At 41.2% G+C, this 25676-nt stretch overlaps 1 protein-coding gene across 2 annotated transcripts in view; it reads right to left on the reverse strand.

Moving 5' to 3' along the window:
- Positions 1-13356: 13356 nt before the first annotated feature.
- LOC106591235 (sialoadhesin) overlaps positions 13357-25676 on the reverse strand; it is a 608384-nt gene continuing 596064 nt past the window's right edge. Inside the window, exons 1-11 of one of the 2 annotated variants that reach the window (XM_014182453.2) lie at positions 18677-18755; positions 18038-18115; positions 17436-17756; positions 17018-17236; positions 16463-16789; positions 16045-16299; positions 15574-15837; positions 15276-15366; positions 15114-15168; positions 14814-15028; positions 14398-14482 (exon numbers count right to left, since the gene is read on the reverse strand). In XM_014182453.2, coding sequence (XP_014037928.2) covers positions 14852-15028; positions 15114-15168; positions 15276-15366; positions 15574-15837; positions 16045-16299; positions 16463-16789; positions 17018-17236; positions 17436-17756; positions 18038-18092 — 1764 coding nt within the window. In that variant the 5' untranslated portion in view covers positions 18093-18115; positions 18677-18755 and the 3' untranslated portion in view covers positions 14398-14482; positions 14814-14851. Of the gene's footprint in view, positions 14483-14813; positions 15029-15113; positions 15169-15275; positions 15367-15573; positions 15838-16044; positions 16300-16462; positions 16790-17017; positions 17237-17435; positions 17757-18037; positions 18116-18676; positions 18756-25676 lie in introns of those variants that run through there. The other variant, XM_045708873.1, reaches the window with a different exon arrangement.

The following is a 25676-nucleotide window of genomic DNA, read 5'->3' on the forward strand; positions in this document are numbered from 1 at the left end:
TAAATTACCCTCGCTATGAGGAAAGTAAAGTGTTAGTTCAACCAACATCAACCAGTTTCTTAATTTCTCAAAGGTGCATCTCATGAAAATCTTGTCAACATATACACCACACACAAGTTGCAAATTTTCCAATAATGGATGGACCAGGAGGCTTGAACAGGGATCAACAGCCAAGAGGAGGAGAGAGGGAGCAAGGATGCGTGGTGAAGGCAAAACAGAGGAAGGAGGCAGAAAGAGACATAGGCGCATATCTGATACATAAGGGCCCACTATTGTAGACCATGTTGTCCAATCATGGCCTTACAATAGCTGAGGCGAATCGAAGGGTGCAGCCGAATGTTGGGGGAATCAACACCGTGTCCTCAATAGTTCAACGTTTCGAAAAACAGTATGTCCACCAATGTACAGTGCACAGTTACTGTATATAAGCAGTATCACACTGTTTACTTCCTACAATACTTCATATTACAGTAGTCCACTTGTATTTCACAGCAGCGCGAAATATACTATATAGATACATACTGCACCTTACATGCACCCACCTGTATGTTTTACAATAAAAATTGTTTTCCTGTTTTTTCTTTAAATTCATCCTGCATTTTCCCACATAGACTGCAAGATTACCTCAAACTGGTGGCAGAGCCCTTTTCCACCTCAGCAGGGGGGAGCTATTTGCACCATGTCCGAGCAAACAATGCCATTAAACTCGAAATACAAAGGACATATAAGAAACCTTTGTCTTTAAAAACATCCATACAGTTAGCATCTCAACCACCACGTCAGGGTGCTGCATAGAACAGATTATGAACAGTGTACTTACTATTCCAAAAAATAACGAGTTGATACTTACCAGTATGTACATAAAACATATATCTATTACTATTTCACAACATATTTTATGTGATACATATACATAATCATACTCACACATTTCCTTGCTTGAAAACATGCAATATATATTACATTTTATATCACTCTTCCTTACCAAAACAAATTCCTGTGTGTTCCATATTATAATGGAGTTGGAATCAGAATAAACCCTCTCACAACTTTGTATACGTGGATGAGGCTGGCTTCAACCTGACCAAATGCAGAGCGTCGAATATCATCGTCCCAAGCTACATGGATTTGCCAGGCCAACGGGGAGGAATCTGTGCAATATTTCGGAGCATGGTTCTAACCCATATCCCCTTATGGGCCATCACACACCCCATCTTTTTTAACTCTCTACGGAGGCTCTCATCCCTGACAGTGATGGGGGTCTGTTTGGTTTCTTGTGGTCATTTGTGATAATGTGAGTTTCCACTTCGATATCACTCCTAGTTTTTACCCACCCGAGGGATGCTCCTAGAATTCCTCCCATCTTATTCACCCATTCCTTAACCCAATTGAGGAGTTCTTGCCAGCATGAGGTGAGAAGGTTACGATCGTCACCACCACCAATACCCTACTGGCTGCAATGATGCACATTAACTCACTAAAGCCTGCAGAGGATATAGTTCAATTCTTTCCCTTACCATTTGGCAGAAAATATCATGGTGTGATGTAGATGAGAATATGTGTGGCCACAGACGGAATCTATTTGACACCATAAACATTACTGTGGGCAAAGTTTTAGGCGTGGTTTCCTTTTCTTTTCTAATTTAGTTTTTTTCCTTTGTGCCCCTTAGTTTGTCCAGTCTCTTTCAATCAATACATTATATTTAAATTTTTATATTCTAGCAAAGTACACCCTTCATTTTCTTCATCATCAAACTGTAGCCTAAGTTTACATCAGTAATACTGTCAAGTACCAGTTCCATTGACAACACTTACCTAAACATTTACACTTGTTATTAACAATACTCATCTTATCATCTGATTACATTTACATATCATTAGCATGAATATTTAACTTTTAAGGATGTACTGTTTTTAGTAACTACTTTTAACATCTATTTATTTGCAGTTTGTACTTATCCTTATTATTCACATTTAGGATGATGTGAAAAATGCACTTAAAAGCGACTATGGGAAAGAGCACTGCAATGTTATGTTTCTTGATATTGTCCCCACACTCATAAAAAAATCACAGCAAAAACTAAATAAGTGATTATATATGATTTTTAGATGATGATGATGATGATGATGATAGATAGATAAATAATATAATTGTATATATAGATAGATAGATAGATAGATAGATAGATAGATAGATAGATAGATGATAAAACTACTAAAACAGATGAAATGGGGCATATGGTTACTTTTGAAAATCCCATATGTGTTTCTCAGTATTTGTGGCGTTCCCCACCAAGAACGCTAGGGGACCATGTAAAAACACATTCATTTACAAAACATTATACACCCAACATTATGTATCAACCTACGTGGCACCCTATTCCCTACATACGGTTGAAGTCGAATATATACCTTAGTCGGAGTCATTAAAACTCGATTTCAACCACTCCACAAATTTCTTGTTAACAAACTATAGTTTTGGCAAGTCGGTTAGACATCTACTTTATTGCATGACACAAATAATTTTTTTCCAACAATTGTTTGACAACTATTATTTCACTGTATCACAATTCTGTTCTCCTAGCGTTGAATTACTCTGGTGAAAATCAAATCAATCCCAACAGCAAAATTTAAAGTGAATATATTCTTATTGTCCGTCTCCATTATAGATTTTGTTTTTATTTGGTCTAGGACGTCGCAGGGGGTATTTGTTTTCTTGTTGGGGTGGTGTGTTTTGTTGTGTTTGATTTATAATTCCGGTTTTGGTTTATGTTTAATAATTCTATGGGTTAGTCTAGGTTGTGTGTTTCTATGTTTGTTGATTGGGTTGGACTCTCAGTTGAAGGCAGGTGTTAATCTATCTGCCTTTGATTGAGAAGTTCCATATATTATTGTTTATTGTGATTGTGGGTGATTATTCTGTTATACCTATGTTGCCTTACCAACTGTTTATTTGTCAGTGTTAGGATTTTGTTATTTTGTATGGTCTTTTTGAATTATTAAAAATCAACACATTCCATACCTCTCTATTGGTCCTCATTCACCGACAACAACTGTGACCAATCACCCACCACCAAAGACCAAGCAGCAGAGAGGAAGGAGCAGACGGAGTTCGAGTTGACTGCGGGAGGTGGACTTGGGAGGAAGTTCTGGGGGGCCACCCTGCATCAGCTGCGGATTATCGACGCCCGCATGGAGAAATTGAGGCAGCCAAGCAGAGCGGTGGTACAGTAGGCCAATTCGCAGCTGAAGGAGAAGCACGAGGGGCTACCCCAAAAAAATTTTGGGGGGGGGCACACGGGTAGTTTTGGCTAGGCGTAAGAAGAGCCGGAGGCCAGCTACTCGTGGTTATATGGAGGAGCGTATGGGGTGGAGGCGCTATATGTTTCGCTGAGGCCGCACTATCTCACCCATCCACCACAATCCGTGCCTTATTCCAGACCCTCGCAGGTGCCGTGCTAGAGCGGGCATCCAGCCTGTAGGAGGATGCCTGCGCAGCTGCATCTGATCGCCGGTACGCCTCCGACGTCCCCCTCCGTCCGCACGGCCACCATCAGCCCCTCACGCCCAGTCTGCCCTGTACGGGCACCCCCGCTCGTACAGGGCTACTAATTCCATCCAGCCAAGGCTGGGTTGTGCAGGAGGTAAGATCTAGCCCGACACAATGCGCCTCCATAGCCTGTTTCCAGCTCCTGTCTCTCGTGCGGACCCGGAGGTGCGTCAACCATCCACTCGTCCTGTTCCGCTCCCCGCACTGCCTGGAGGTGCGTTCTTCTGTAATCCCGGTACCAGCACCACGCACCAGGCTACAAGTGCGTCAACCCAGCCTCGCCAGTCAGCAGTCCTTCATCGAGCTGCCCGCCCAGTCAGCAGTCATCATCGAGCTGCCCCCCCGTCACAGCAGTCACCATCCTCCCGCCCAGTCAACGGTCATCATCAGAGCTGCCCCCCGATCCCCAGCAGTCATCGTCAGAGCTGCCCGCCCCAGTCAGCAGTCATCTCAGAGCTGCCCGCCGGTCAACAGTCGTCGTCAAGCTGCCCTCCGGTCAACAGTCATCGTCAGACTCCCGCTATCTCTTCTCCCTCAACATTCAGCTCCCCATCAAGTCTCCAGACTGCCCCCCCCGTCATCTCCTCCCTTCCCTGTCAGCGTCGTCAGAGCTGCCCGCCCAGTCAACAGTCCCCAGAGAGGCCAGGCTCGCTGAACTGCCGGAGTGGCCCGGAGCTACGCTGAACTGCCGGGTGGGCTACGCTGAACTGCCGGAGTGGCCGGGCTGCGCTGACGAGTGGTCCTAACTGCGGGATTGCCAGACTACGCTAGTCCAACTGCCCTGAACTGCGAGTGGCCAACTGCCCTAACTCGGAGTGGCCCAGACTGCCCTAATGCGGGTGAGCGAGACTGCCCTAAACTCGAGTGGCCACTGCCCTGAACTGCCGGAGTGCCAATCCCTAACTGCCGGGTCCCAATCAATCGGAGTGCCAACTGCCCCTGAACTGCCGAGTGGCCCAGACTGCCCTGAACTGCCGAGTGGCCAACTCCCTAACTCGGTGTGCCACTCCCATGTATTGCCAGACTGCCCAGACTGTCCCGAAGTGCCAGACTGCCCAACTGTCCCTTGCCAACTGCCCAGACTGCTCCCGAATTGCCCAACTGCCCAACTGTCCCTTGCCAACTGTCGCGGTTCAGTCTCCCAACTGTCCGATTGCCAACTCCCAACTGTCCCGATTGCCAGACTCCCAATGTCCCGATTCCAACCACCCACTTGCCAACTCCCCACTCCCCCGCCTCGACGGCCTGGACCGACCAGGCCCTCAAATGGTGGGTTGGGGGGTGTGGCACAGTGCCGTGTTCACCCCCCCCCCTTCCCTCCCTTTAGAAAAGGGGACTTTTTGATTGGTGTTGCTTGGGGTTATTTTTTGATAAGGTGCTTCTGGGGTAGCACCTTTAAGGGGGGTACTTCACTCCACCATATATAAGGTTAATTGTTTTGTAGTTTGGTCGGCCGTGCAGGGTTTTGTTTTCAGTGGTTCGGGGTGGTGTGTTTTTTGTAACGGGTGTTTGATTTATAATTCGTTTTGGTTTTATGTTTATGTAATTCTATGGTTAGTCTAGGTTGTGTGTTTCTATGTTTGGTTGATTGGGGTTACTCTCAGTTGAGGCAGTGTTGTTTCTGCCTTTGATTGATTCCATTATTGGTGTGTTTGTTGTGTAATTGTTATTATTTTTATGCCTTGTCCTTACCAGACTGTTTATTTGTCGAGGTGTTGTGTTTTGTTATTTTGTATGGTCATTTTTGAGATTAATTAAAAATCAAATGCATTCACGATACCTGCTGCGTATTGTCCTCATTCACCACAACAACTGTACATTTCCACAGACAAACGAGTCCTATATCACATAACCTGAAACTCCAAAACCCTCTCCAACCCATAAAAAAAACCAATACATTTGCAACTGCACATGGGACAAAATCTCCTTTTGAGATATCTTCTAATACTAACTATAACTGTTTGGCCATAATGACCATCGTTATTTTTGGAGGAAAAGGGGGGAAGCTTGCAAGCCGAAAACACCTTCCCAACTTTGAAACACGGGGGTGGCAGCATCATGTTGTGGGGTGCTTTGCTGCAGGAGGGACTGGTGCACTTCACAAAATAGATGGCATCATTAGGGAGGAAAATTATGTGGATATATTGAATCACATCTCAACATCGTCAGGATTAAACTTTGCAATATGGGTCTTCCAAATACAATACCCCACATCTTCAAAGTTGTGGCAAAATGCTTAAACACAAAGTCAAGGTATTGGAGTGGCCATCACAAAGTCCTACCTCAATCCCATAACCATTTATGGGCAGAACTAAAAAGCTAGCAAGCAGAGCCTACAAACCTGACTCATTACACCAGCTCTGTCAGGGGGGGAATGGGCCAAGAAATTCAACCAACTTATTGGCTACCCAAAATGTTTGACCCAAGTTAAACAATTTAAAGCCAAAGCTTCACCAAATACTAATTGAGTTATGCCAGCTTCTACACACTGATAATGTGATGAAAATAAATGAAGTAAATTATTCTCTCTACTATTTTCCTACATTTCACAGCCTCTGCCATTTTGAGTTTCTGTTATACTCACAACACCATTCAAACAGTTTTAGAAACTTTAGGAAGTTTTCTAATCAAAGCCAATATTATATGCATATTCTAATTACTGGCATATAACCAGATTAATCGTAGTTTTTATCCAGCCGTGCCATTACTGCCCCTAGCCTAACAGGTTAATCCCCCTTTGTCAGATTTCAACTTTCCCATCCGATTATCTGAACAGCACCCCTTACAAAAGCATACAAACATTTTCCGACCAAGTAGAGGAGTCACGAAAATTCGAAATAGCATAAAATAATCACTTATTAATCACTAACCCATTAATCTCAATCATTCAATTGAAAACCACCCTAAAAAAATCCCACTTCCTGGATGATTTCCTCGGTTTTCGCCTGCCATATCGTTTCATATCAGTTCTGTTATACAGCCATTATTTTAACAGTTTTGGAAACTTTCAGTGTTTTCTATCCAAATCTACCAATTATATCCATATCCTAGCTTCTGGGCCTGAGTAACAGGCGAATTACTTTAACCTCATTCAAATTTCAATACTGCCCGTCACTAAAAAGTTCAAATAAAGTGAGTAATCCTAACTGACCTAAGACAGGGAATATTTATAGGATTAAATGTCAGATTATGAAAAACTAAGTTTAAATATACTTTGGCTAAGGTGTATGTAAACTTCCGACTTCAACTGTACACATACCATCCGGGGCGGCAGGTTGGACTCTAATCAAAAGTAGTGCACTCTATCGGGAATATGGTTCATTTATCCAATATAACAACCACATCATCATCACCCTTGAGTGATGTGTTAAATAACATCATCATATAGTTTGGTAATATGAATGTGTCAGCGGTATTGGCAGTTAGCCTAGAGGTTAAGAATGTTGGGCCGGGAACTAAAACACTGCTGGTTTAAATCCCCGACCTGGAAAGGTAGAAAAATCTGCCAACTTCAGCAAGGCAGTTACCACCAGCTTGAATGATAGCTCCTATCCCCAAGCTGTGATGCTAAACAGCAAGTCACACACTACTTTTATATCATCATTATATGACAGTGTCCATATTCACAAAGTGTCTCAGAGTAGGATCTAGGATTCGTTTTCCCATTTAGATCATAATTATATGGACCAGGAGGACCTGATCCTAGATCAGCACTCCCAGAATCTAACCTTCATACATACTTGCGCTAAACTAAAGCCCTATTTCAGATATCAAAATTACTTACAACTGAAGGGGAGAGGGTATTATACAGTGAGTCAACTGACTGTTGATGGGACTGCTAATTGAGTCAGTTCTGTGGTTCGATACATATTTCTAGTAGGGTATCCCAGGGACGCCCACTCCCCATCCTGAATATATTTATCCCCCCAATATATCACTATAAACACTAACTCTCTATTTAATTAATATTACTAATATCAATGAAAGCAATTGTGCTATTATAATTTTTTTTAAGTTTCAAAGTTCACCCCCCCCCCCTTTGCCTCACAATGTTTTGATCCACTGCCAGTTCCTTGGTTGGCAGTAACAGAGGGTTCGTATCTACTGTAAATTAGTGCTTCAAAGTCCCTGTGATAAGGTTAGTGATAAACTGAAGTCCAAACTGAACAGAACTACACTCTATTCTACCATTGTCTTAAATATATTTAATGGTCAGCAGTTACAAAAGCTAATTTGTCGCAAGGGAACTTTTATTGATTTATTTTATTTCACTTTTATTTAACCCGGGTAGCAAAGATTATAGCAAACACCACTGAAACGGAATTGGTGCTCGCTTAGCTTTGCAAATTCAGCTATTGTTGGAAGCTAGCCAATATGAAACAAACGATTAAAATTACAAAAGGTTGCAGCATATGTTGTGTAAATGGTGAACTCATACAGCTGTCAACTCTTGTCACTGCAATCCGTTTCCACATTTGCTAGCTACCTTTTAGATCGCCCATATAGAATGATAGAAGATAAGATGGTAGAAGCCCATCTCCTACTGTAAATAACCTGCAACTGTGTGTGTGTGTGTGTGTGTGTGTGTGTGTGTGTGTGTGTGTGTGTGTGTGTGTGTGTGTGTGTGTGTGTGTGTGTGTGTGTGTGTGTGTGTGTGTGTGTGTGTGTGTGTGTTTTTTAACCGATGTGAAATGGCTAGTTAGTTAGCGGTGGTGCGCGCTAATGCATCAATCTGTGACGTCACTAGCTCTGAGACTTAAGTAGGGTTTCCCCTTGCGTTGCAAGGGCCGCGGCTTTTGTGGCGAGCGTGGGTAACGATGCTTCGTGGGGTGTCAGTTGTTGATGTGTGCAAGGGTCCCTGGTTCGAGCCCGGGTTGGGGAGAGGGATGGAACCTACACTGTTACAAAGTGTGTGTGTGTGTGTGTAGCCAGCCAGGTAGAAAAATGGCAGAAAAAAGACGGACATCAGAGTATTTTTCAGTATACCAAAAGCATAAGTAAGAACCCTAGTAGCCTAATATCTCAGACTAGTTGATAAAATGTTCATAAGAAAGAAGTGAAATACTAATGGAAATGTTTCTAGAATGATGTCATTAGGCAGAGAGCAGGCAACAGATGGCACAGACAGCAAAGCTGGGGACAGATATGCAGGACAGACTGGCAGAGACAGGGAGTCTCAGGTAAGTTTGTTGAGTCTTTGTTTGGCAACATTATGAAAGGTTCTCAATTTTTTTGACTTGTAAAATAGGAACATAATTGGAAAATGCCATGGATACCCCCACTCTCAACTTAAACTGGTGACTCGAACTAAGATTTGTTAAAGGCAATGCTATTGCTGTTGTGATTAGTTGTGTAGTTTTGGGTACCGGTAGTTAGGAGTACGGCAAACACCTTATTTCTTTGGTTCCTCAATATACATTTACCATATTACAACGTAGGCTATGTGTTACAGCATTACTTTTGGTGTCCCCCTCAGGAATTGCTCTTGAGAAAATTTCATGTAATTGTCCCCTCCAAAGTTGATATCAGATTTTCGACCCTGTATAGTAGTCAGAACACAAGTAGCTGATACAGAACTGTCATTTCCTTCCTCTTTAAGACATTAACATGCATGAGGACCAGAACAGCAAGTCAGAAAGGGGTGTTACTGTATTTCAATAGAAAATGTACAACAGACTGCATATCTAGTTGCCTTTCTTAATTTGAGTGTGCTACACATTTTTAAATGGCCAAGACTTTGACAATTTTTATTTTATTCCATTGACTACATACAGAATCATATTAGGTGTCGGAACAAAGTAAGACTAGCTGTCGCCATTGGTGTCTGCTTCTAGGGATCCTATTAAATCAAATTCAAATCATGGAAACAGTGTGTTTACTATAGCCTACTATTTGGAATGTTTATAATATCTTAGAATGTGTTTACTATAGTCTACTATTTGGAATGTTTATAATAGCTTAGAATGTGTTTACTATAGTCTACTATTTGGAATGTTTATAATATCTTAGAATGTGTTTACTATAGCCAACTTTTTGGAATGTTCATAATATTTTAGAATGTGTTTACTATAGCCTACTATATGGAATGTTTATAATATCTTAGAATGTGTTTACTATAGCCTACTATTTGGAATGTTTATAATATCTTACAATGTGTTTACTATAGCCTACTATTTAGAATGTTTATAATATCTTAGAATGTGTTTACTATAGCCTACTATATGGAATGTTTATAATATCTTAGAATGTGTTTACTATAGTCTACTTTTTGGAATGTTTATAATATCTTAGAATGTGTTGCCTTGACCCTCTGAGTTCTACATGGAACAGGTCAAAGGTCTATATATATATATATATATATATATATATATATATATATATATATATATATATTATTTTACCAGGTAAGTTGACTGAGAACACATTCTCATTTACAGCAATAACCTGGGGAATAGTTAAAAGTGACAATTAGAAGCTGGGAATGATTAGGTGGCATGAGGGGCAGATTATGCTAGGACACCAGGGTTAATAACCCTACAATAAATGCCAAAGGGATCTTTAGTGACCACAGAGAGTCAGGACACCCATTTAATGTCCCATCTGAATGACAGCACCCTGAACATCCCCAAACACAACCCTTTGGGAATATATATTTTTTACAACTAGAGGATAGAGTGCCTCTTACTGGCCCATCAACACCACTTCCAGCAACATCTGGTCTCCCATCCAGGACCAACCCTACTTAGCTTCAGAGACAAGCCAACAGTGGGACACAGGGGGCTATGCTGCTGACATTTGGTCAGTTCCACGATGTCATTCATTCTATTCTACAAACACATTCAATGTACACTCCTCATCAGCTGCATCAAAGTGGTACTGAAGGTTCCAGTGTTCTAGACTAGAGCTCTCCCTACTGGCATCTCAACATTACTGCACCATCCTAATTAATAATGTCCTCAATAATGTTGGACTAATAACAACATAACAAACTGACAATACATCAGATAGAATGGTGAAACACAACACTGGCTACTTGACAAAGTCACATTTAATCACACAAACACTGATGTCTGTAGTAGTACAACATACCACTATCATTCTGTTACACTGACACCCTAATCCATATATTGTGCACTACCTTTGACCAGAGCCCTATGGGCATGGTATGACTGTGTGTGTGTGCTTGATTGGCCTGCAGCGCTGTCAATCACCCTTCACACTGCTGTTCAGCCAACCAATCAGGGTGCTTGGATGCGCTGCAGGACACCGCCTCCCCTCACCTTTAGTTAGTGCACGGCATCTTCAGTCTTGAGAAGAAGTGTTGTGTTGCTGACAGACTTTTGACATGCAGTTCCTTACTGAAGTGTGAGACCAGAGAATATAACCACACAATAATATAAAACATCTTCAAATGGTAACAGCTGTGTCTGCATGTGTGGTGGTGGTGACCATCAAGAGTAGAGTGACGGGCCTCAACACCATGTTCTGACCAGACAGCACTATAGTGGACAGAACCTAAACCAATCAGCATTAAGTACGTAGCGGGTCTCGGCATTGTCAGCTAAGCGCTCAGATGAGCTCCAGCTGTTAATACATGTAAAAAACTGCAAGGATCTGAAAGACCTCTGGATGACCTCTACTAATCCCTAGGTACTGATTCAGGAATGTGTGAAGAACCACAGGGACGTCTGACAAAGGGTTTTATTGTGACCACAACAAGGCCCTCCGGTTCACTTTGGGTTCTTATACAACAGGGTTTCTAGGAGGAAAGAGATACATGGAAATAGAATTAACCATGTAAAATTACACACACAATGCTATACAAGACAATTAGGCCGAAAGATATTCACACTACTGCATCACAAATACAATAAATAATGTTCTCAATTGAACATTATAAAGCTAAACATTTAAAAAGCTAAACATAATATAATATTGCAGTTCCTGAATCACATATCAATGAACATTTATGGCTAGACATCAGACTGAACAGCCCCCATGTAGCCTTAGCATTATCATTAGTGGTGGGCTACACATTTAGCAAGCTAGCTAGGTCATGTTAACAAATACTCAGCAAACATCAGACTGAACAGCCCCCATGTAGCCTTAGCATTATCATTAGTGGTGGGCTACACACATTTAGCAAGCTAGCTAGGTCATGTTAACAAATACTCAGCAAAGATCAGACTGAACAGCCCCCATGTAGCCTTAGCATTATCATTAGCGGTGAGCTACAAACATTTAGCAGGCTAGCCAGGTCATGCTAACAAATGATCAGCAAAGGCACATATAAACATGCGTGTCTATGTGTGTGCATGTGTATGACTGTGTGTTCATGTGCATGCTCATCATAATGGCCGGAACGGAGGAAATGGAATGGCATCAAACACCTAGAGACCATGTGTTTGATGTATTTGATACCATTCCACTGATTAAGCTCCAGTCAGTACCACATGTCTGTTCTCCCCAACTTCCTGTGGTGTGTGTGTGCATTCCAGGAGATGACTGATATCATGCGCTCCATGATAAGATGGGAACGTGTACGTACCCCTGTATGCAGAATGACACCGCCAAGGAGCATGTCAACAACTTCTTCTAAGTAACACATAACTACAGATCTAGGATCAGATTTCTAAACAAATTCTTCACCAAGCTATTTAGTAAGGAGTAGGCACGACGACTATCTCTCACAATTAAAAAGCCAAAGTAGTGCACTTTACAGGGAATAGGTTGCCATTTGGGACTCAGCCTTAAAGTTACAGTACCTTTAATCCTTTACTCTGTGTCTCACTCTGTCAGAAAATGGACAAGAACAATGACGGAGTGGTCACCATTGAAGAGTTCCTAGAGTCCTGTCAAAAGGTGGGTTTGTGTGTTTGTGTGTGAGCGTGCATGCGTGCGTCCGTGAGTGTGATATTTCAGCATGATTCTATAAGATATGATTATTTATGACATGATTTGATTGACATCTAAATCATCACAATTTAAAGTAACTGTCCAGTGTTTCCAGATTTCTATGAAATATGACCTATAATTACTTACAATATAAGTGAAATAGTTTTCATACTAAATAATTATAATTAAGTATGTTAAAAAAGCAGCTTTTCTGTGATGGAATGGTGTGGGCGTACCCCAACAACAGAAAGCTGTGGGCGTACCCCAACAACAGAAAGCTGTGGGTGTACCCCAACAACAGAATGGTGTGGGCGTATACTGGTCATAAAACAATATTAATGTACTGTAGACCGCTGATTGGCCAGCTCATCCTCCTCTAGACCGCTGATTGGCCAGTGTTTTTTCTCCAATTCATGCTTTGGCCACAAATATGAGTACAGGACAAGTCAACAACTTCATTTGGGTATGAGATAACAGAATATTAACTTATAAAAGGGAGATTTTCACCAGACAGTTACATTAAGAACCTGCTTCTGCTTCTCCTTAGTGAGGTCGGACACTGATGTTGGGCAATTAGGTCTGGCTCGCAGTCGGTGTTCGATGGGGTTGAGATCAGGGCTCTATGCAGGCCAGTCAAGTTCTTCCACACCGATCTCAACAAACCATTTCTGTATGGACCCCCGCTTCGTGCACAGGGGCATTGTCATGCTGAAACAGGAAAGTGCCTTCCCCAAACTGTTGCCACAAAGTTGGAAGCACAGAATTATCTAGAATGTCATTGTATGCTGTAGCGTAAAGATTTCCCTTCACTGGAATGAAGGTGCCTAGCCCGAACCATGAAAAACAGCCCCAGACCATTATTAACAGTTGGCACTATGCATTGGGGCAGTTAGCGTTCTCCTTGCATCAGCCAAACCCAGATTCGTCCGTGGGACTGTCAGATGGTGAAGAGTGATTCATCACTCCAGAGAATGTGTTTCCACTGCTCCAGAGTCCAATGGCGGCGAGCTTTACATCACTCCAGCCGACGCTTGGTATTGCACATGGTGATCTTAGGCTTGTGTGGGGCTGCTCGGCCATTGAAACCCACTTCATGAAGCTCCCAAAGAACCGTTATTGTGCTGAGTGTTGCAACCGAGGACAGATGATTTTTACGGACTACCTGCTTCAGCTCTCAGCGGCCCCGTTCTGTGAGCTTGTGTGGCCCACCATTTCACGGCTGAGTCATTGTTTCTCGTAGTAGTTTACACTTCACAATAACAGCACTTACAGTTGACGGGCAGAAATGTGACTTGTTGTAAAGGTGGCATCCTATGACGGTACCACGTCGAAAGTCACTGAGCTCTTAATTAAGGCAATTCTACTGCCAATTGTCTATGGAGATTGCATGGCTGTGTCTTCAATTCAACCGGTGTGGCTGAAATAGCCAAATCCACTAATATGAAGGGGGTGTCCACATACATTTTTATATATAGTGTACAAGGTTTTGGTTTAACTTGTTGAGTTCAGGCCTTCTGGGTTTGTTGTGTTCAGGCCTTCTGGGTATGTTGTGTTTAGGCCTTCTGGTTATGTTGTGTTTAGGCCTTCTGGGTATGTTGTGTTTAGGCCTTCTGGGTATGTTGTGTTCAGGCCTTCTGGTTATGTTGTGTTCAGGCCTTCTGGTTATGTTGTGTTCAGGCCTTCTGGGTATGTTGTGTTCAGGACTCCTGGGTATGTTGTGTTCAGGCCTTCTTGGTATGTTGTGTTCAGGCCTTCTTGGTATGTTGCGTTCAGGCCTTCTTGGTTCTGGGTATGTTGTGTTCAGGCCTTCTTGGTTCTGGGTTTGTTGTGTTCAGGCCTTCTTGGTTCTGGGTATGTTGTGTTCAGGCCTTCTTGGTTCTGGGTTTGCTGTGTTCAGGCCTTCTTGGTTCTGGGTTTGCTGTGTTCAGGCCTTCTTGGTTCTGGGTATGTTATGTTCAGGTCTTCTTGGTTCTGGGTATGTTTACTGTACTGTAGAGCACAGAGGGGTCCTCCTCGGCTGCTTGTGCTGCTGCGGGTCTGAGGAGAGAGAAACAGAAATGAAACAAAGAATGCATCCCAAATGGTGGCACCCTATACCCTTTATAGTCCACTACCTTTGACCAAGGCCTATAGGGCTCACTAAATAGGGAATAGGGTGCCATTTGGAACACAGGCAGAAAAATCATCATCACATCACTACCTCATTATAGACATGGCATAGTAATTGTATTGAGATGTCCATTGTTGGGTTGGTAGTTTTAGGAAATGACATCTCTAGTGGTCACTAGGGGTCAACTGTTTTACATATTGATGACATCTCCTACAATAAGCAGCAGCATGTGAATGACCTTAATGCAGTTAAGCTCACCAGGTGGCAGCAGTGGGGCGGTTGAATTTCAGAGCAGATTACTGGACATCTTCTTCCTGTTTCTGGGTTTGAGACATTTGGACAGTGGAGTACGGAAGCACTTCCTGTTTTTTGGAGTGAGAGAAGTGGACGCTGGCGTAGTGAATGTCATCCTGGTTGTCTGTGGGGCTCATGGCCACGCTTGAGACGTTGTCATACACTGGACTAGAGTCTCCCTGATGGGAAGAGAGGACAGACAACATGAGGAAGGAAATGTTCCACAAAGAATACACAGTCATCTTCTGATTCCAACAGACTAACCTGTCCATCGTCTGCTGTGTGTCTTGTGTCAGAGGTGGATTTGGAAACCTTCTTCCTGTTTTACACATTAATTAATAAATAAATGACTTAATGAATGAAGTTAACAATAAATCAGAGCACAACATTTAAATAATGAACATAATAATATGCATTTTAACTCACCTGAACCACATGAGTCCAGAGAGACAGAGGATGAGAACCAGAACAACCACTATGATTCCTACAGCTGCAGTCATAACTGAGGTCTGTTTCACTATAATAACATATGGATGATATGAATTACATGGCATGAAATAATAAACTAAAAATAAACTATAATACAGGACATTAATGCAATACTTGTTAAGGGATCTTATAACCAAATGTATAGTTATAAACGAAGGTGTAATAAGACAAAGTATAGTGATTAACAGATTGAAACATGTAGTTTTATATTGAAGTATTGAAGATGTAACTTTACCTGCTACAATGATCATCAGAGCTGTAGAGTTCATAGATCCTCTTCCATTCTGGGCCTCACAGTAATATTCTCCACTGTCCTCAGAGCTGATGTTAGTGATGCTGAAACTCTGTCCTGATGCTTTTGGTGAGGTTACATTCTTCTTGTACCAGGTGTATTTGTCCACAGGTGGGTTGGCATCACTGCTGCAGGTCAGAGTCACTGAACTGCCCTCCACTATTTCACCAGAGGGACTGACTGACACTGAGGTGTTCCTTGGTCCATCTGATGTAAAAGACAATGGATTTAGTAAGACTACAAATTAGGTCAGTTAAAAATATTATATACATTTTCCACAAATGTACTTTTCCACACAATGACCTTTAGATCCATCCTCTTATTGAAGATGATCAATTAAATGATCATTGGAGCTAATATCTGTCACTGTAATGTTAATATAGCAAGCTAAAGGTTTAAACCCCATGTACTTACATCTGACAGTGAGAGTCTCTTCAGCAGAGGGGAGATCCTCATGGCCTTTTACAGCACAGGAGTATCTGCCTGTATCCTCACTGCTGACTGAGAATAGGCTATAGACAGGAGAGTAGGTGTTGCTGTTTGGTATAGGCTGTCCATTCTTATACCAACTGTAGGCTGTGATTGGGTCCAGCGTACATTTGGTGTGACATCTCAGTGTGACTCTCTCCCCCTCTGACACAGATGTAGGATCCATCTCCAACACAACATCTAGAGTTAAAGGAAACAAATCATTATTCTCCTCCTATATATGTCCTCTTATGTGAAATACTACATTTGGTATATTTCCATCACATCCATCCACTACTGTGTCTGTATGACTGCCCTTAATAAGGTAATTACAGTTATAGATGTGAGATGAGTGACAGATTACCTGTGACAGTCAGGGAGACAGGTGAGCCAGAAAACTTTCCTCCAGATGTTATGAATCTGAACATGTACCCAGCAGAGTCACTCAATCTCAGGTCTGTGATTCTCAGGGTACAGTCACTCTCCTTATCCCCAAGGTACTCTATATGACCCTCATACCCTGGCACTGAGCTCAGATCTTCAGCATCCATACCAGACCATTTAGTAAACCAGAAAGCTTTTTTGATCTCATGATACCTGGGATATGTGTAAGAGCAGGATATGTTCACTGTTGACCCCTTCAAGACACAGATACTCTGATGGGTGTAAGTCACACTCCAACAGTTCTTACCTGAAAGACAAAAATACCATATAACACCTTGTATACATCTTAAATTACAATATCTACCAATATCTACTGGTGTTGTTTGTAAAGTAGAAGAAAACCAGTTACTGTTTACAGTAGTGAAAACCCAAATTATTAAATAATGATCCATATTTACTGATTAATTGACATTAGTCTCACAACCTGAACTAAACTGCATTTATATAACATCTTAATGTAAAAGTCCAGACTCACACACTGCAGGAGAGAGGAGATCCTCATGGTATTTTATAGTACAGGAGTAACTGTCTGCATCACTAAAGTAGTCTGAGTACAGGCTGGAAGAGTCCTCCTTTACTTTGTGTCCGTTCTTGTACCAGATGTAGGTGGGCTTGTCAGTCAGAGTACAGGTGGTGATACAGGTCAGTGTTCTCCTTTGTTCCTCTGTTCCAGGAGTCATCTTCACCTGCAGGTCTGAATGCAAGGTAAATGACAATAGCGTAATTAAACCAATCAGGTATTATGGATGGAATAAAAATAAACAGGGGGCCTTTGAAAGTTATGAAACAACAATGGAGAACATCTGTCAGTCAGCACCATTCCAAGGTTCTCATTGAAAATGTAATAAATCATTAGAAGTGGTAACTATACTCTTTATGTCAGATTACAGAACCTGTGACAGAGAGAGTGACATCTGAGCCAGATTTCCATGAGCCTGTTGTAAATGAGAAGTAATATGATGCTGAATCCTCCTCTCTCAGGTCTGTGATTCTCAGGGTGCAGTCATTCTCCTTATTCCCACGGTACTCTATACGATCCTCATATTTATCTTGGATTTGAGTCCAAGTTAAACTCTTCCATTTATACCATGTGGTTGTGACTGTATGACCTCTGGGATATGTGTAAGAGCAGGACATATCCATTGTTGACCCCTTCAAGGCACAGATACTCTTCTTGGTGTAAGTCACACTCCAGCCATCTTTCCCGAGTACCACTAAAACACAGTTAGACAACACAAGCACCTTACATTAAGCACAAACCTATTGGTTCACACTGACAGTAGGGTTTGTTAACACTTTGTTGCCATAGTTGCTGAGTTGAGTGTGAATGGAAACCACAGATAAGCATCACTCAGTGAGGTGTGAAAGATAACTATTTATAGTGAAGTGGAGACTCCTAACAGAACACACCAGAATAACATTATGATTCATATCCTTTTAGAAATGTCTGTAGATTATTAAACAGGGCAACTAAAAGATAAGAATGAGACCATACCTGCTACAGACCAGAGAAAGACCACCAACACACTTCCTGTTGTTCTCAAGGCCATTGTTGCATCTCCCACCCTGCAGTCTTAGAAACATAAACAACAACTCACTCTATAGCTGGTGAATAACTACATACATACCATCAGGGGCAGCAGGTAGGGCTCTAGTCAAAAGTAGTGCACCCTATAGGGAATATGGTGTCATTTGGGATGCAGATTAACAACACATCATCACCACAGCCTTGAGTGGATGGTGTGTAAATAACATCATCATAATAGTTTGGTAATATGGTCTGTGTCAGCGGTATCGGCAGGTAGCATAGCGGTTAAGAGAGTTGGGCCGGGAACTAAAACACTGCTGGTTTAAATCCCCGACCTGGCAAGGTGGAAAAATCTGCCAATTTGAGCAAGGCAGTTACATCCAGCTTGAATGATAACTCCTATCCCCAAGCTGTGATGCTAAACAGCAAGTCACACATACCAAAGTGTCTCAGAGTAGGATCTAGGATTCGTTTTCCCATTTAGATCATAATTATATGGACCAGGAGGACCTGATCCTAGATCAGCACTCCAAGTCTGAGACCCTTCAGTACATGACTTGTGGCTAAAAACAAACAACTATATTTCAAGATATCAAGAGTACTTACAGACTGAAGGGGAGAGGTCTGTACAGTGAGTCAACTGGCTGGTAGTGAGTGGGAACTGCTAGTAAGTGTGTGTTCTGTGGTTGATACATATTTATAGTAGTCAGAACACAAGTAGCTGATGCAGAACTGTCCTTTCCTTCCTCTTTATGTCATTAACATGCATGAGGACCAGAACAGCACGTCAGAATAGTGTTGACTATAGCCTACTATATGGAATGTTTATAATATCTTAGAATGTATTTACTATAGTCTACTATTTGGAATGTTTATTATATCTTAGAATGTGTTTACTATAGCCTACTATTTATAATGTTTATAATATCTTAGAATGTGTTGACTATAGTCTACTATATGGAATGTTTATAATATCTTAGAATGTGTTTACTATAACCTACTATTTAGAATGTTTATAATATCTTAGAATGTGTTTACTATAGCCTACTATATGGAATGTTTATAATATCTTAGAATGTGTTTACTATAACCTACTATTTAGAATGTTTATAATATCTTAGAATGTGTTTACTATAGTCTACTATTTGAAATGTTTATAATATCTTACAATGTGTTTACTATAGCCTACTATATGGAATGTTTATAATATCTTAGAATGTGTTTACTATAACCTACTATTTAGAATGTTTATAATATCTTACAATGTGTTTACTATAGCCTACTATATGGAATGTTTATAATATCTTAGAATGTGTTTACTATAGTCTACTATTTAGAATGTTTAGAATATCTTAGAATGTGTTTACTATAGCCTACTATATGGAATGTTTATAATATCTTAGAATGTGTTTACTATAACCTACTATTTAGAATGTTTATAATATCTTAGAATGTGTTTACTATAGTCTACTATTTGAAATGTTTATAATATCTTAGAATGTGTTGCCTTGCCCCTGTCAGTTCTACATGGAACAGGTCAAAGTTCTATATATTTATTATTATTTATTTAAGCCTTATTTTACCAGGTAAGTTGACTGAGATCACGTTCTCATTTACAGCAACAATCTGGGGAATATTTAAAAGAGGGATGAATGAGCAAATTCAAATCTGGGCATGATTAGGTGGCATGAGGGCCAGATTGTGAATTTTAGCAGTGGACACCAGGGTTAACACCCCTACTCTTACAATAAGTGCCACGGGATCTTTAGTGACCACAGAGAGTCAGGACACCCGTTTAACATCCCATCCAAAAGACAGCACCCTACACAGGACAACGTCCCCAATCACTACCATGGGGCATTGGGATGTATATTTTTTTAATCCAGAGGAAAGAGTGCCTCCTTCTAGCTCTCCAACATCACTTTCAGTAGCTTCTGGTCTCCCATCCAGGGACTGACCAGGGTGAACGCTGCTTAGCTTCAGAAGCAAGCTAGCAGTGGGATGCAGGGTGGTATGCTGCTAACAGTTGGCCAGTTCCATGGACTTGTAAGTAATCATTTCATGGTCTACACCTTTCATTAGATTTTCCTTCTATTCTACAAACACATTCAATGGACACTCCTCATCAGCTGCATCAAAGTGGTACTGAAGGTTCCAGTGTTCTAGACTAGAGCTCTCCCTACTGGCATCTCAACATTACTGCACCATCCTAATTAATAATGTCCTCAATAATGTTGGACTAATAACAACATAACAAACTGACAATACATCAGATAGAATTGTGAAACACAACACTAACTACTTGACAAAGTCACATTTAATAACACAAACACTGATGTCTGTAGTAGTACAACATACCACTATCATTCTGTTACAATGACACCCTGATCCCTATATAGTGCACTACCTTTGACCAGAGCTCTATGGGCATGGTATGACTGTGTGCGTTTGCATGCCCTCTCAACTTGACTGGCCTGCAGCCCTGTCAATCACCCTTTGCACCGCTGTTCATCCAACCAATCAGAGTGCTTGGATGCGCTGCAGGACAGCGCCTCCCCTCACCTTTAGTTAGTGCACGGCATCTTCAGTCTTGAGAAGAAGTGTTGTGTTGCTGACAGACTTTTGACATGCAGTTCCTTACTGAAGTGTGAGACCAGAGAATATAACCACACAATAATATAAAACATCTTCAAAAGGAAACAGCTGTGTCTGCATGTATGTGGTGGTGGTGACCATCAAGAGTAGAGTGACGGGCCTCAACACCATGTTCTGACCAGACAGCACTATAGTGGGCAGAACATAAACCAATCAGCATTAAGTACGTAGCGGGTCTCCGCATTGTCAGCTAAGCGCTCAGACGAGCTCCAGCTGTTAATACATGTAAAAAACTGCAAGGATCTGAAAGACCTCTGGATGACCTCTACTAATCCCTAGGTACTGATTCAGGAATGTGTGAAGAACCACAGGGACGTCTGACAAAGGGTTTTATTGTGACCACAACAAGGCCCTCCGGTTCACTTTGGGTTCTTATACAACAGGGTTTCTAGGAGGAAAGAGATACATGGAAATAGAATGAAAACTTCTCTCCATCTGCTTCTTATCCGTTATGCTTTTTGTCCCTTCCTGCCTCCCGTCCAGGATGATTACATCATGCAGTCCATGCATCTGTTCAACAACGTGTTTTAGTGACACTTCCTGTGGGTGTGGCCTATCAGAAGAGATGCCCATATTTACCCCCACTGCCACCGCCCATGCTCTCTCCCAAAAACAGACTCAATGGGGCTGTCAGGGGGGTAAACGATACCTCTCCATTGGATCTCCACTCTCCCATCCACCCCTAACCCCTCTCTTCCTACCTGGGAAAGTTTGACACTAGTTAGGGGATCAAGAAACATATGACATCACATTCTCACTAAACAATGATGAATTCTATTCTCTAACTACTAGTTGGACAAAATGGTGGATATTCATCTAAGGACAAAGGCTTTAAATCAAGAAATAATCTGAACTTGTTAACTGTGAGATGTAATATTATCAATCATTGAACATTCCGGTATGTTCCATCTTTCTGTGTTCCGGAGTGGAATGCCCTCGCTGACGGAACTACCTTCAACACTCCAAACATCCATGATGTCATATTGTGTCTGCATGATGTGTTTTAAAATGGTAATAAATAATATTTCATGTAACAGGACATTGCTCCTTCTGAAAGTGTCTGTGTTTATTTTGTACTGATGATGATGATGAAGGTGAATAAACCACTATTGCTCTACAAACCAATGTAAATGTATTATTTGTAGTTACTGTATGTACTGTACAATACAAGAGGTGTGATGTTGAAAGCTTTTCATTCTCTCCACTGAAGATACTGTTATAACAAGGTGAAACAATGACAATGAAGTTTATTCTGAAAAGTTGATTACAAAAAATATCACACTTCACACATAATTTTTTTTAAGCGATAAGAAACGTTGCATCAAGCAGAACTCTTTCCTGTAAATTGAGGAAAAATTGTGCCTTAACTTTGTCATAAAAACTATTTAAAAAATCACAGAAACTTATGTTATGTGTATCATGTTACAGGACCATATGAAGTATTACAGTAATTCATATTTAGTCTCACAAGTCTGATGATTCTTTCAGACAGATAACATATAACAAAATAATAGTTATGTAAAATATAACTGAACCTCAAGGCTGCCTAATTCAGATATAAAACGTTTTTGTCAAAAGTTCTTGTAATCAGATTCCGAGTTTGCTGTAACTTAAAAAATATTACAAAAAAAATAGTTACTTATTAAATATTTACAAAGTTCATTTCTTATTCATCATAGTTTAAAAGGCAAAACTGACCCTAGATCAGCACTCCTACTCTAAGTGTGAAAAGAGTAGTCCTGTGTGACTCAGTTTGTACAGCGTGACTCAAGGGTTCCATTCGCTGGACTACACTTATGAAGGATTTGCACCTTATAATGTGTGGTTCCATTCCTGCTCGACTACACCATATGAAGAATTTATGCACATGACTGTAATGACTGAGTGAATGGGTTCCATTCCTGCTGGGACTACACATATGAAGGATTTATTCACCATGACTGTAATGACTGAGTGAATGGGTTCCATTCCTGCTGGGACTACACATATGAAGGATTTATGCACCATGACTGTAATGACTGAGTGAATGACTTTGGATAGAAGTGTCTGCTAGATGCCGTATATGAGGTTTATGGAGTATGAATCAAAGTCTAGAGAGCTGGTTGTTAAGGATGTAGAAAAGTTAAAACACACATCCTACACAGTATAGATGTCAACACTACTCCCTACCCTGGTTAACAGGAAGGTGATGCTGACTCAGCATCTAAACCAACAACACTTACTGGCAGTGCAGAGAAACAAGTAGCCTACAGTAAGTGTGAGTTCTGTGTCTCATGTTAATACTACTCCTTAACACAACCCACCATCACTGTGTCTCATGTTAATACTACTCCTAAACACAACTCACCATCACTGTGTCTCATGTTAATACTACTCCTTAACACAACCCACCATCACTGTGTCTCATGTTAATACTACTCCTAAACACAACCCACCATCACTGTGTCTCATGTTAATACTACTCCTAAACACAACCCACCATCACTGTGTCTCATGTTAATACTACTCCTAAACACAACTCACCATCACTGTGTCTCATGTTAATACTACTCCTTAACACAACCCACCATCACTGTGTCTCATGTTAATACTACTCCTAAACACAACCCACCATCACTGTGTCTCATGTTAATACTACTCCTAAACACAACCCACCATCACTGTGTCTCATGTTAATACTACTCCTAAACACAACCCTCCATCACTGTGTCTCATGTTAATACTACTCCTAAACACAACCCACCATCACTGTGTCTCATCTTAATACTACTCCTAAACACAACCCACCATCACTGTGTCTCATGTTAATACTACTCCTAAACACAACCCACCATCGTCTCATGTTAATACTACTCTCTAAACACAACCCCACCATCACTGTGTCTCATGTTAATACTACTCCTAAACACAACCCCACCATCACTGTCTCATGTTAATACTACTCCTAAACACAACCCACCATCAATGTGTCTCATGTTAATACTACTCCTAAACACACACCCACCATCACTGTGTCTCATGTTAAGACTACTCCTAAACACAACCCCACCATCACTGTGTCTCATGTTAATACTACTCCCTAAACACAACCCACCATCACTGTGCTCTCATGTTAATACTACTTCTAAAACACAACCCACCATCACTGTCTCATGTTAATACCCTAAACACAACCCACCATCACTGTCTCATGTTAATACTACTCCTAAACACAACCCACCATCATGTGTCTCATGTTAATACTACTCCTATACACACAACCCACCATCACTGTGTCTCATGTTAATACTACTCCATAAACACAACCCACCATCACTGTCTCATGTTAATACTACTCCTAAACCACAACCCACCATCACTGTGTCTCATGTTAATACTACTCCTAAACACAACCCACCATCACTGTCTCAATGTTAATACTACTCCTAAACACAACCCACCATCACTGTGTCTCATGTTAATACTACTCCTAAACACAACCCACCATCTACTGTGTCTCATGTTGGGACACTCCTAAACACAACCCACCATCACTGTGTCTCATGTTAATACTACTCCTAAACACAATACCCACCATCACTGTGTCTCATGTTAATACTACTTCTAAACACAACCCACCATCACTGTCTCATGTTAATACTATCTCCTAAACACAACCCACCATCACTGTCTCATGTGTTAATACTACTCCTAAACACAACCCACCATCAATGTGTCTCATGTTAATACTTACTCCTAAACACAACCCACCATCACTGTGTCTCATGTTAAGACTACTCCTAAACACAACCCACCATCACTGTGTCTCATGTTAATACTACTTCTAAACACAACCCACCATCACTGTCTCATGTTAATACTACTCCTAAACACAACCCACCATCACTGTCTCATGTTAATACTACTCCTAAAAACAACCCACCATCACTGTGTCTCATGTTAATACTACTCCTATACACAACCCACCATCACTGTGTCTCATGTTAATACTACTCCTAAACACAACCCACCATCACTGTCTCATGTTAATACTACTCCTAAACACAACCCACCATCACTGTGTCTCATGTTAATACTACTCCTAAACACAACCCACCATCACTGTCTCATGTTAATACTACTCCTAAACACAACCCACCATCACTGTGTCTCATGTTAATACTACTCCTAAACACAACCCACCATCACTGTGTCTCATGTTAAGACTACTCCTAAACACAACCCACCATCACTGTGTCTCATGTTAATACTACTCCTAAACACAACCCACCATCACTGTGTCTCATGTTAATACTACTTCTAAACACAACCCACCATCACTGTCTCATGTTAATACTACTCCTAAACACAACCCACCATCACTGTCTCATGTTAATACTACTCCTAAACACAACCCACCATCACTGTGTCTCATGTTAATACTACTCCTATACACAACCCACCATCACTGTGTCTCATGTTAATACTACTCCTAAACACAACCCACCATCACTGTGTCTCATGTTAATACTACTCCTAAACAAAACCGACCATCACTGTGTCTCATGTTAATACTACTCCTACACAACCCATCATCACTGTGTCTCATGTTAATACTACTCCTAAACACACCCCACCATCACTGTGTCTCATGTTAATACTACTTCTAAACACAACCCACCATCACTGTGTCTCATGTTAATACTACTCCTAAACACAACCCACCATCACTGTGTCTCATGTTAATACTACTCCTAAACACAAACCCCACCATCACTGTGTCTCATGTTAACACTACTCCTAAACACAACCCCACCATCACTGTGTCGTCTCATGTTAATACTACTCCTAAACACAACCCACCATCACTGTGCTCATGTTAATACTACTCCTAAACACAACCCACCATCACTGTGTCTCATGTTAATACTACTCCTAAACACAATCCACCATCACTGTGTCTCATGTTAAT

The sequence above is a fragment of the Salmo salar genome, chromosome ssa02 (genome assembly GCF_905237065.1).
Source record: "Salmo salar chromosome ssa02, Ssal_v3.1, whole genome shotgun sequence".
NCBI classification, from domain to species: Eukaryota; Metazoa; Chordata; class Actinopteri; order Salmoniformes; family Salmonidae; genus Salmo; species Salmo salar.